This window comes from Macrotis lagotis, chromosome 1 (assembly GCF_037893015.1).
Source record: "Macrotis lagotis isolate mMagLag1 chromosome 1, bilby.v1.9.chrom.fasta, whole genome shotgun sequence".
Classification (NCBI taxonomy): Eukaryota; Metazoa; Chordata; class Mammalia; order Peramelemorphia; family Peramelidae; genus Macrotis; species Macrotis lagotis.
This window is the reverse complement of record NC_133658.1, coordinates 584,994,662-585,007,920: the sequence shown is the minus strand read 5'-3', so window position 1 is coordinate 585,007,920 and position 13,259 is coordinate 584,994,662. Positions and strand designations below refer to the sequence as shown.

At 37.0% G+C, this 13,259-nt stretch overlaps 1 protein-coding gene across 1 annotated transcript in view; it reads left to right on the top strand.

The window, feature by feature from the left end:
• KY (kyphoscoliosis peptidase) overlaps window positions 1-13,259 on the top strand; it is a 94,297-nt gene that overhangs the window by 68,690 nt on the left and 12,348 nt on the right. Inside the window, exons 9-10 of the mRNA XM_074214823.1 lie at window positions 876-1,064; window positions 5,783-5,973. Of these exons, the coding sequence (XP_074070924.1) occupies window positions 876-1,064; window positions 5,783-5,973 (380 nt within the window). The remainder of the gene's footprint in view (window positions 1-875; window positions 1,065-5,782; window positions 5,974-13,259) is intronic.

Sequence of the window (13,259 nt, the reverse complement as noted above, 5' to 3'; positions counted from 1 at the left end):
GGACCTAGATTCCATTAAGTCTAATCCATCCATCTTGCAGATGAGAAAACTGAAGATCAAAAAGGTTAAATAATTTTGTCTAAGCTAGGATTACACAGCAATTCTTAGAAACTAGCCATTGATACAACAGACAACTGGCCAAGACCAATGCAAAGCTAAACAGAAAGAATCAGAGAGAAAAGAAAGTAAAAAAAGAGGTAGGGCACAAATGAGAAAGACACAGAGACAAGAGGGTGGAAGAAACATAGAGACTTGGAAGAGCTTGGGGGTGGGAGGATAGTGACCTTGAAAGGTAAAAGAAAGTGAAAATTCTAGAGGACCCATGATGAAAACTACTATCTACTGCAGGGAAAGAACTGATGAGGTTTGAATGCAGATTGTAACATAATTTTTAAACTTTATTATTCTTGGAGTTTTTTGGGTCTGTGTTCTCTATTGCAACATGGCTAATATGGGAATTTTTTGCATGACTGCACATATATAATCTATATCAAATTGGTTGCCTTCTCAAGAAGGGGGAAGGGAAGGGAAGGGAAGAAGGGAGAAAATTTGAAAAGCAATTTTTAAAAAAATTAAACATTTTTGTTTCCATGTAATTTGAGAAAAATAAAATAAAAATTAAATATAAAACATAAATGAAAAATCAGATATAAGATTATGTTGAGGTTTCCTATAGAAATAAATGATGGCAATAATAAGCAAAAGATAATGATGTGGCAGTTAAAAGATAACTCAGTCTATTTCAATCTTTTATCTTCTGCTGCTCCTGCTAACTCTGGCAAAGCAGGTTCTGTCCCCTTGAAAACATCAGAGTGGATGAGAGACAACCTTACTGCATAGGAGGTACTGCTCATCAATTCTTTCTTTCCTCACAGGATTGCAGGGGTGCATTGCATGACAGTGGCTGGCTACTCCAAAGGCTACGGCTACCAAACTGGACAGAGCTTTTCAGGGGAATATGACCATGCCTGGAATGCTGTTTACCTAGAAGGAAGATGGCATCTATTGGACAGCACCTGGGGAAGTGGACTGGTAGATCCTGCTACCACAAAATTCACCTTCATGTAGGTACCCTTCCCCATTTCTTTTGAGTTTAGAGAAATGGGAGGGAAAAGGAGCAGAAGATTCTTTGGGTCAAGTTGGAATGGAGAGAACATCTTTCTCATTTATGCATTCACCCAAAAGCACACTCATATAGATTATGTCACAATCTATCTTGTTTATTATAGGTTCATGAAGGTTCCAAAGTTATAGTAGTCCCCATTTAGATTTTCCAGAACCACCCCCTACTCCTTAAGTCCTGCAACTAAAAAAGCAAACATATTCAGAGTTTCCTTCTCCCAGATCCCACATCTCATTCCTCTGCTCTATCCCTATCCCCAAATACAAGTTCTCATTTTAAAAAAAGTAAAATCAGAATAGCAAAGAAAAGTCCATTTTGATTTATCTTAGGACTTTGAGTATATAAGCATAGCTTCTGTGTGGCTGACTAAAATCAGAGATAGATGCCCTATGAAATCCAAAGTAGCTTCAGATAAGTGGAAAAGGCACTGGTCTTAGAATCAGGAAGATTTGGGTTCAAATAATGTTCTTGAGGAAGACACATTCCACAGGGAAAGTAATGTCAGTAAAACCAAGAGAATCCATAAAGTCTCATACCTAGCCCCCCTTGCACTTGACCAAACACTAAGCTTTTCTCCTGAAACTACTTCTCATATCTCCAATGAAAATCCACTATGCTAGGACACCTGAATCCAGCCTAGTAGTCTCAAGCATGTCCCAGCCCAAAGACTTGCTAATATAGCAAAATACTCTGATACAGAAAAACAAAGTTCCCACCCCTTTGAAAGTAAGATTTGTGGTGCCTGCATGAGGTTGGAGCAGCTAGGCAGTACAATAGATAGAGTGCTGTCCCTGGAATCAGGAAGACATGAGTTCAAATCTGGCCTCAGACATTTGCTATCCATATGACCCTGGGTAAGTCACTTAACCCTGCTTATGTTGGTTTTTTTCATCTGTAAAATGAGCTGGAGAAGGAAATGGTAAACCACTCCATGGCAAACCGAGAAAACCCAAATGGGCTCATGAGGATTTAGACATGACTGAAATGACTGAACAACCATCAGGTTCTGTGGGACCTGGTGAATTTCCCAGCATAAGCCCAACATTAGAATTGTAGAAGAACACAACCACGGAATTGGAAAGGATTCCATTGGTCATGCAGTCCACCCTGTGGTCTGAGCAGGAATCCCCTCCCTATAATAATCTCTAGGGAAATATTGTGGAAAGGAGCTTGAAGCTCTTGCCTGAAGCCTCCAGTGACAGGGGGTTTCCTACCTCCCAAGACAGCTCATTCCACTTTGTGGCTGCATTAATTGGAAGGTCTTTTTTCCCCTTGATTTAAGCCAAAATCTATGTCATTTTAACTCCCATCCTTTACATCTAGTTCTGCCCTCTGGGACCAATTAAGTCTAATTTTCCTTCTCTATGGCAGTCAAATAGTCTTGGGATCATAGATTTAGAGCTGTGGGGGTGCTTGGATTGGACCTAGTCCAATCCCTTATTTTACAGATGAGGAAACTGAGGCTCACTGAGGGTAAATGACTTGTCCAAAATTAAATAGCCAGTCAGCGAAACAGTCAGGATTCAAACTCAAAGTCTGCTAACTCTATTCAAACCTGGTATTCTCTCCATTGTGCCATACTTTCCTAATTAAAGGAATTGATTGTATATATCCCTCTCTACTGCTATTCTACTCAAACCTAAACCTCCTCAGTGTCTTTAACTCATCCTCAGATGGCACATATTTTCAGTGCCTTCACCATCCTGATCACCTTCCTTTGAACATGTTCCAGCTGTCGATGTCCTTTCAAGAGTGAAACATTCAGAACTCAAAACTATAGATATGACAAAATATAGCAAGCCTCTATCTTTCTGCTATTCCATCAAGGCATCCTAAGCTCAACTTAGATTCTCTGCATTTTTTTCTTACTTTCTCACATTGTTGATTCATTTTAAGCATTAAACACTCCTTACCTCTTTCCACCCACACACTGTGGTCTAACCATGCTCCCCCCAGTCTGTATTTTATACCACTAGTAGTTTGAATTCAACTGTAGGATTTTATATTTATACCTATTGCATTTCTTTTTATCAGAGTCAGACCATATTTCCAGTCTGTCAAGATCTCTTTGGATTCTAATTCTTCCATCAAACATGTTAACTGTCCCTCCCAGCTTTTTATGAGTAACAAATTCAATAAACATTCCATCTTTTGTTTCATCTTAGTCACTAATAAAAATGGTAAAAATGGTGAATGAAATAAGAGCAAAGATTGATCCCTAGGCCCTTTCTCCAGTGTGACATTAATCCATTGATCCTCATTTTTTTCATCTAGATACTGAACCAGTTCTAAATCCACTAAACTAAACTATCATGCAGTTCACTATTTCTATTTTTTCCACAAGAATATCATAAGAGCTGAAGTCTAGCTATATCTAAGACATTTCTTTTATCTGCCATCATAATCATGATGATGGCATAAGATTAGTCTGGTGTTGTTTACTCATGATGAGCCCACACTAGCTCATAATGATCACTGTTTCCTTTTCTACATACTCATAAATTACCCCTTTAATAAGGAACAGTTCTAATTCCATTCTTGCCAGAATTCAAAGGCCATAGCTTGAAGAGTGGATCTTTTCCTGCTTTCCAAAAGTCAGGACATTTGCCTTTCTCCAGTCCCACAGCCTCTCTTCCTTTCTTATAGATTTTCCCCCAAGATCTTTAAAACCCATTCATGAATTCTTTTATTGCCTTGGGTTGTAGTGAATTCAAATGTGATAGACTGAATTTATTGAGATGATCTGTTAGAATCTCTTCACTTTCAATACTATTTTTGTCCCATATAGACTAAAGACAACACAAATTGGGATGGTTGGTGACAGTTTTCACTGGCTTTAAATCTGTGGCATCACCTGACCTTTGTGAAGAGCTCTGTAATAAATGCCATATTCCGTTCCTCTCCCAATATCCCTATTATCATCATTCTTCCAATGACATAGACTCAAAACCATAGGCACATCTTCTGTTTATGTTTTCAGATGAATCATTTATTTTGTTTAACCAGTTCAAGGGTTTATGTATGGTCATCAAGCATGAAAGCTCCTTAAAGACTTCAGAAATGTCTCATCCTTATTTGAATTCTCCATATTAACTAGCAGACATATGGGGCTCTCCCAAAAGAGCACATGAATTTCTTCTCTCCCCTTTTGTTTCTGCAAAACTTCTTGGAACAAAAGTGGAATATTAGCCTAGGAGGCCATCGATATGCTAATGGACTAGAATAGAGCATATCTCTCCATCAGATCCAATCTCAAAGGTCTCATTATTCACCCAGTGCATTGGCCCAGGGCAAGGAGTCTACATAATGATCTATAAGATGTGTTTCCAACTCTCATTCCTTTTTTATTATTATTATTTAATGGGGGAGGGGGTGAGAGGAAACCTTCTGCCTTTAAAAACTGAAATCTTACAAACCCGTTTTCTTCCCAATATATTACTCTTCAACCTCTACTTTATAATTATGGTTGTATAAATTGCTTGCCTTTATTAGTGAGGGACATTTTCCTCTCATCTTTGTCTGATACTGCTTTTAGTCCCCACGAGCCAGTCCTTAATTGTCCTACAAAACAGTCCCAAACAAGGGCAGTCCAGTGTTGAAACAGTCTCCCAGAGTCCCTTGTCAGGCTGTAGGATCATAAATTTGAGTTCAAAGGGACATTAGAGATCATCTAGTTCCAAATCCCTCACTTACAGATTAGAAAATATTAAAGTCCAGAGAAGTTAAGTAACTTTCCTGAGGTCATATGTCCTCTGACTTCTACTTCAACCTTGTCCCCTCAGCACCATGCTGCCTGCAATACCCACAAATGATGGCATGTCTGCTTGCGGTGTTGGTTTTCTTATTAATGTGGTGTCCTGGAAAGCCTTTGGGGATGAGGCTCTGATAATAAATGTATTTTTTTAGCATGTCACTGCAAGGCTGAGTTAAATAGTTTCATAATGAAGCAATTGAAGAGCAATCTAGAGGGAGAACAAGAGTATTGTCCATTTCCATTCACTCACTATCTCCACCCCTATCCCCCACCCCTTACCTGAACATTCGAGGTCTGCATTGGGTTTTTTAATTTTGCATTTTGCATTTTTAGTCTTAAAAATAAAACTCCTAAATAATCATTTGCATAATGGATGCCCTGAATATGACAAATCCACAAATAAATGCAGGTCATATCCATTATGTCAAAGGACTGACACATCAAAAGGCAAGGGGTAAAATATGATTTATGAAATAATCTCCACTGTGAAGTTGGCAGACTCCAACATAAGAATATTATAATTTGCTTTGTCCAGGTTAGAATGGTTCTTGTACCAGGCATATCCCCATTCTGGCAATAGCAGAATATGGTAGAAAGAACAATGACTTTAAAATCAGAGAAACTGGATTTTAAAGTCTGTTACTGTGCAATCTTGTACAAATCACATCTGTAAAATAAGGGTTTCAACTAGCTGGCTTCTAAAATTTCTTCTTGCTCTAATTTCACAATCCCATAATCTCCTACTGCAAAAGAGAGTTAACCCAAGAAAACAGAGTGCTGTAAATCTCCCAATGTGACCCCAGATGCCGACAGGAAGTACAGCATCTCTTTAGACTGACCTTTGTGCAATGCTGTGTTTTCTCCACACCAGGCTGCCCATGACTCTTTCTTTCCCTCTGCTGCAGATACAATGAATTCTATTTCCTCACCCACCCTGCCCTGTTCATTGAGGACCACTTCCCAGACAATAAGAACTGGCAACTACTTAAACCTGTTCAGTCTCTAAGACAATTTGAGACCAATATGTACCACAAGAGTGAATTTTACAACAAGGGGATGCTGGCAGCTCATCCAGAGACATCAGTCATCAAAACAGGTAAAGAAGGCTCTGGGCCAGGTGAACAAACAATGGTTCTTTGGTACAGCATGTTCTGTCTCTCTCTCTCTCAGGGACGTATTTTAATCATGTATGTTCATTTTTCTCAACAGGCTAAGAAAATTTCTCTTCCATAAGGGCTTCAGAGTACAAAAATTTAGGTTACTTTTGAGTTAACCCATTCAATTAGAGAACAATTATTGAGTACTTACTATCTACTAGTTGCTGTGATACTAGAGATTAGAATAGATTGAGTAATATATATAGTCCCTGAATTTAAGGAGTTTACAATTGGCTAATAGATTTACAAGGGCAACTAGATGACTCAGTGCATAAAGCCTGGAATCAGGAAGACCTGAATTCAAATCTAGCCACAGACACTTACTAACTGTGTAGCTCTGTATGCCTCAATTTCCTCATCAGTAAAATGAGTTTGGGGAAGAAAATGGCAAATTACTCTGGTATTTTTGCCAAGAAAACACCAAATTGGGTCATGAAGAGTCAAATATGACTGAAATGACTGAACAGCAACATCAAATCAAGAATAAATATACAAATAAATATAAATCAAATAAAAATATGGCAAAGGCATAGAGTCAGCGCAAAATGCCACAGGGAAGGAAGATCTGATAGGGAGACCAAGAAGTGTTTCATGAAGATTTATTGAGATGGATAGGATTTCAGTGGATAAAGAGAACATCATGCACAAAGGTGTGAAAATGAAAAAGCTTCAGAATATATCTATCCATGATGAGAGATATGCATTAGTCTAGTTCATGAGCATAATGATGATCTTCTAGATTAATATTCAAAATTCAGTGGGTAGAGGAGAACTTCTAAAGGTTTTGAATTGGGTTGTGGAAGTGATAAAGAGATTATGCTGTGAAGATAGTTATTGTGTTTCCATTGCTGTTCTCTAGGAGCTAGGGTATTTAGGTCATAAGAGTCTCTTGGAAGATATAGAAAACAAGTTATAGTAGAAATGTGGGTTCTACATTACATCTCATAATAGAAAAGAGAGAGACACAGGTCTCAGATCTCAGATTAACGATAAATTACATGCATATAATGAGCTTCAATATACAGGTTAAAGAGTATGGTATATATTTTATCTTGTACAGAATAAGGAGCTACTAACGGTTTTTGAGCAGGGAAATTAAATGATCACATTGATTTTATATACATTAATTTAGTAGTTCTTTGAAGCATTGCTCAGAAAGAAAAGGTAACAAGGGTAGGCAGATCATCTAAGAATCTATTTCAGTCTTCCAGGTAAGGGATGATGAGGATTCAACCAAGGGTAGTGGTAATAGAAGTAGGTTGGTAGAAACATAGAGAATCAATGGTGGAGATATTTTGTAGATAGAATTGCTAGAATTTCACAACTAGGGCTTTAGGAAAGGAAGGAGTCAGAGATGACTCCTGGGTAACTTGGGGAATTTTGTTGCCATTGGCAGAAATTAGAAAGTTGAAGAGAAAGGCAAATTTTGGATAAAAGAAAATGAATTCACTTTTTAAATATTCTGAGTTTGAGATACCAGTGAGGTGTTCAGGTAAAGTTGTTTCACAGAGAATTCTAAAAGTGAGAGTGGAACTCGGAGGAGAGACTAGCCTGGAAATGGAGATTTGTGTATCATCTGCAGAGACTGATGTCTTTGGGAAGAATTTCAACTAATTTGTCCTAGACAGTTGGATATATTTCTTGTACTTGAATATTCTTTTTCATAACTTTCTCAATAGGTCTGAGAAATTTTTTTAAGTCTACTCTAAATCTATATATTTACACTTAAGGGCAATTTTTCCCTGTTCCATTCTTGTGGTGATGGAGAATATCTGATCACCATGCTCTTTTAATCTGATCTTTTGTCTACTTGAAGCCTATTAATAATAGTATTACATATTATATAGTATAATTTAGGTTTACAAAGAACTTCACAAATATCTTTCTTTTTTCCTTATAACAACTCTGGGAAGTACATAATATTATTTTCCTTATTTTACATATAAGGAAACAGGCAGAGGTTCAGACAGCTAGGAAGTGATTGATACAGAATTTGAATTTAGGTCTTTCTCATACCAAATTTAATGCTCTAGCCACTGTATCACCTATAGCTGCCTCCTGATAATCTCAAGTACCACTGCCAACATCCCCCTAGCTGCTAATGCCTCCCTAATCATATACATGTAAAGTATATATATATATACATGTAAAGTAAAAACACATGTATTTTTTGTGTATATATATATATATATATATATATATATATATGCTTATATGTGTTTATCTCCCCACTCTCTTGATTTTTAGATGGAAGGTAAGGTTTCTGAATATAGAGATACAAAATGTTTGATCTTGTATCCCCAGCACCTAGCAAATTATTTGGTTTACAACAAGCTATTAATAAATGTTTGCTTGATTGGTTACACTACAAACCTAAATCCAAAAATAAAACCTCTTTCTGCCAAATTATTATATTATTTGAAATTGGAAGTATATAAGTAATATATGTATATATATATATATATATATATATATATATATATACATACATACATGTAAGAGCTTACTTGTTGATTTTGTCTACCAATGAAGGGGATTCCATATATCAATAACAGAGCAACAAAATAAGATCAGAAATAGAAAAGGATAGTAGAGGGAATTAAGGAAATGACCTTTCTACCTGGTGTAATCCATATCAAAGGGAGGAATCTTCTAAATAATTATATACAAGCAGCTGTCCAGCTTTGATTAAAAGACCTCCAGATGTCTAGCTCCTAGAGAAGTAGCAATGGGAACATAAAGACATATAAACAGCATCTCTTGTATCCACCCATCTCTTTCCTACCACTTCCACAGCCCTTCTCAAACTCCTATTGCTCCTTGCTTGTATAACCACTCTTTAATTGGACTCCCTGTCCCAATGTTGCCTCTTCATTCTATCCATTCCACTTTCAAGCAATCCTAATTGTTGGGAAGCATTTTTTGTTTGTTTTTAATGGAGCTTAAATTGACTCTTCTTTACAACTTGTAGGTTTCAGTTTTTGCCCATCATGGGCAGGAATTTTGCATTTGCAAAAATTCCACTTTGGTTTTACATAATGAAGTTTATGCACTCTCCATAGCCACATTAGTGGAACATCCTCTTTGGGAGGTGTTGCTGTACTGGAAAGGTTCTTAGTCTGGGACTATTTAGATAATAGATTTAGAACCTGGAAGAGCTTTAGAAATTATCAAGTCCAGGAGTTACTAATGTGGGGGCCCATTCATTTTAAAAATACTTTGATAACTGTATTTTAATTTATTTAATACATTTCAAATATTATTCTGAGATGTCTATAGGCTTCACTAGACAGCCAGAGGGATCCATGAAGGAAAAAAAAAGATTGGGAATCTCTGATCAAGTCCAGAACCCTAATTTTACAACAGAGAGACTGACTTGACCAAAGTCAACAACATGTTATACTTTAAACATGCTGCTCTTAAAGGAAACAGATCTTGGTTTGACACCTGGCTTTCATAGTAACTTATTGTATGACTGGTCAAATCCCATCACTGCCTCAGTTTCTTATTACATATTATATTACATAAAATAGCATTATATAAATACAAGTGAGAGGGTAACGACTTGGCTAGACTCCTTGCCTCCTGAGTCCAGTGATTCTATAACACCAAGACCACATAACCATGACCATTTGTGTATCTCTCAGAAAATCCAAGTCATCACCCTGCACCTGCTAACAGTCTCTTAATTCAAAGTGTAAATGGTTTATGCTTGAAAAGCAGAAAGTCTTGAATCCCACTTCTCACACCCAATAACTGGTAACTGTGAATTGTCTGTAGCACCAGATTTGTTCTGGATGACCTGCCCTTTTCAGCTGATGTTAGTTTCTTTAAACAGGTTGTGCTACTCTCACTTACTTTTTAAAAACTATAAATATCTGACAACTCCAGCTGCTAAAATAACAGGGTAAGATTGTTTGCTTTTACATTGCTACATAGGGATAGGGAGTCATTTTTTTCCGATTGAGAACTGTTGACGCTCAGGAGAAAAAAATTCAATTGAGGACCGCACAAACATAAAAAGCAATTTGATTTAATTAGGGTTTGTTTGTAGAATCTCTAAGTTAAAAATGATTGGAAGTCACAGAACCAAGGTTCAAATCCTGATTCTACTACCCACTAGATGTTTGACTTTCTAGAAGTCACTTAGTACTTTTCAACCTCAGTTTCTAAGTTGTAATTGAAGAAATCGTTCTAGATTATCTGCATTTTTCAGTCATTTTTTTCAGCCATATCTGATTCTTTATGACTCTTTTTGGGGTTTTCTTGGCAAAGATACTAAAGTAGTTTACCATTTCCTTCTCCATACCATTTTACAAATGAGGAAACTGAGGTAGCCAGGATGAAGTACAAGTCACAGGGTCACACAACTAGTACATATCTTAGGCTAGATTTCAACTCAGGTAGATAAGTCTTCCTGACTTTCCATCTAGTACTCTATAAGAGGGAGAGGGAGAGAGAGAGAGAGAGAGAGAGAGAGAGAGAGAGAGAGAGAGAGAGAGGAAGGAATGGAAAGTCTTTCTGACTCTAGGTCCAGTGTTCTATCTACTATGCCAACTAACTGCCTAAGGTTCTTGCCAGTTCTAAATCTTATTTGGTCTATGGTCCTAGAGTATCTAGTCCAACTTCCTGTCTGATTTTGAATCCCTTTACAACATCTCAGTGATGACTGCTGGTTCAAAAGGATTCTTCACTATTTTGCATATCATTGACCCTCTCTGGTCATCTGATTAAGCTTATTGACCTCTCTTCAAAATAATGTTTTTGAATGCATAAAATAAAATATATAGGATTATATAGGAAATTGATTATATTGGATAGTTGTTAAAAATACATATTTTTAGCATTTATAACCTTTAAAACCCCTGAAGGATTCCAGAAGCTATGTAGTACAATCACTTCCTCTTATAAGTTGGAAACTGAGGCCCACAAAGGCCGTGTCTTACCCATGACCACACAAGGAATAAGCATAAGAGTTAGAATTCAAATCAGAAACAAAGCCAGAGCTTTTATTGTTGTACCATGAGGAGCACATTGCTTCCTAAGGCAGTTCTGTCTTCTTTTAGACATCTCTAATTATGAAGAAATGTTTCCTCATTTGGAGCTGAAATCTCTTTGTGAATAATATCCACTGTTCCTAATTCTCCCTTGAGGACCAAGAAAATCAAGAATGACCCTTCTTTCTCATGATAGCTTTTCAAATAATTGAAAACAACTATTTTATTCCCTCTAATTTTCTCAGATAATGCACAACTTCCTAACTAGCATTTATATTGCACTTTATTGTTTGCAAAGCACTTTGCAAATATTATTTCATTTGATCCTCATAATAATCCTAGGAAGTTGGATGCCATTATTATCCCCATTTTACAAATGAGAAAACTGAGGCAGAAGTCAGTGATATTATTCTGGCCATAATTACATGGCTAGTTCATTTCTAGACCTTCCTGCCTCTAGGTCTAGTGTTCTTATCTAATGTCCCACTTAGCCAGCCACTAACTTAATTACCTCTTGACATAAGCAGGACAGGTATTATTAGCTATTTTTTTAAATGGATGAGAAATCAGAATTAATCATAGAATCCCAGATTTGAATGGGACCTCTGGTATAAGCTGTGCTTGAAGTAGTAATTCCTCTCTACCATCTCCTTAAGAAGTGGTTATTCACCTTCCATTTGAAGACCTCCATCCCCTGGGGAAGCTTCTTCTATTTTGAGACTTCTTCAAATGTTAGGAATTTTATCCCTTTATGCAAATGTGGAAGGACCTATATGATTTCTTACATGTAAGGAATTTCTGAGTGGATGAGCTTTTTCCACCAAAAATTTGCAAAGCATTCATGACATTGTAGGTAATTTTTTATGGAAGGAATCAGCCCTAAAGCCTGAAGGCATTGTTACTTGTCCCAAGGTCACAGTTACTAAGTGTCAGAAACAGAATTTGAATCCAAGTCTTAACTCTAAACCAGTACTCTACCCACTGTTCCATGCTACTTCTTTTTCTTAGAGAAAAAGTAAAATCTTTCTCCCTGTAACCTCCAACTCTTTATTCCAACAAATAGTCTTAGTTCAGCCCTTTTTGTAGGGCAGTTGAAGAAGGGGGAAGAGAGAGAAGCAGAAGAGGTTTAATACCTCCCTTCTCCAATGTAAGATCAATGACTTTGGATTCAGTGGTCCTAAGTTCAAATCTTCACCATTTGCTCTTGGGGAAGTAATTTAAATTCATTGGACCTCAGCTGCCTCATCTTTAAAAATGTGGGCAAGGTAGAATAGATGAGCTTTCCAGCTTTAAATCAAGGATCCAATGATTCTCTCCACTCGGTCTCTCAATTCTTTTATTCTCATTTCTTTTTCCTCCTCTGGACACACAGTGGTTTTTCAGTTTCTTACCTAAAATGACAACGTTTCAAAAATAGAAGATGCAAAAGCATTGTTGTACTAAACTGAAAAGAATACAGTCCCAAGATTTGTTTTGGTCCAAGGAGATTATAATAATTGTTACTACCATCCATTCTGCTTTTTTGAGTAATAAACAAATACAAGTTTAAATTCATCAGGTTCTAAAAGGACAGACAAGAAACAATGCTTTATACAAAATAATAATAATTACTATTATCAATTACTTATTATTATCAATAAAGAGTTAGGGTAAGGGTAGGAAGAAAAAGAAAGAAATGAAGATGGGGAAAGACAAGCAACAGGCAGACAAAGACAGACAGGAGACAGACTCATAAAGATGAAAAATAGAGAGAAAGAAAAAAGTGTATTTCAGTCTGTGCTTGGATTCCAATGGCTCTGTCTCTGGTATGAGCTGCCTTCCTCATCACAGCCACCAGAGAAGTTGCTTCAATATTTTTCCCAGCTTTATTTCCCTCTTCTCTATTCCTCCCCACTCTCATCTATTCCATTCTTTCTCTCCTTTCATCTTGTCCCTGTTCAGAAGTGTGATGTATCTGAGTACCCTCTTCTACAATCTTCTCTCTCCTATCACCTACTCCCTTCTTCCCCCCCCCCCATTCCCCCTTATCCCATCCCTTTCTTTTAATTTTTCTCTAGGGTAAGATAGATTTCTATACCCTATTAAGTGTGTATGTTATTTCCTCTCTGAGCCATTTCTGATGAGAATGAAGGCTCACACATTCTCCCTCACTTTCCCCCATTCCACTCCATTGTCAAAGCTTTTTCTTGACTCTTATGTGTAATATCTTAACCCCTTCTTTTTCTCCT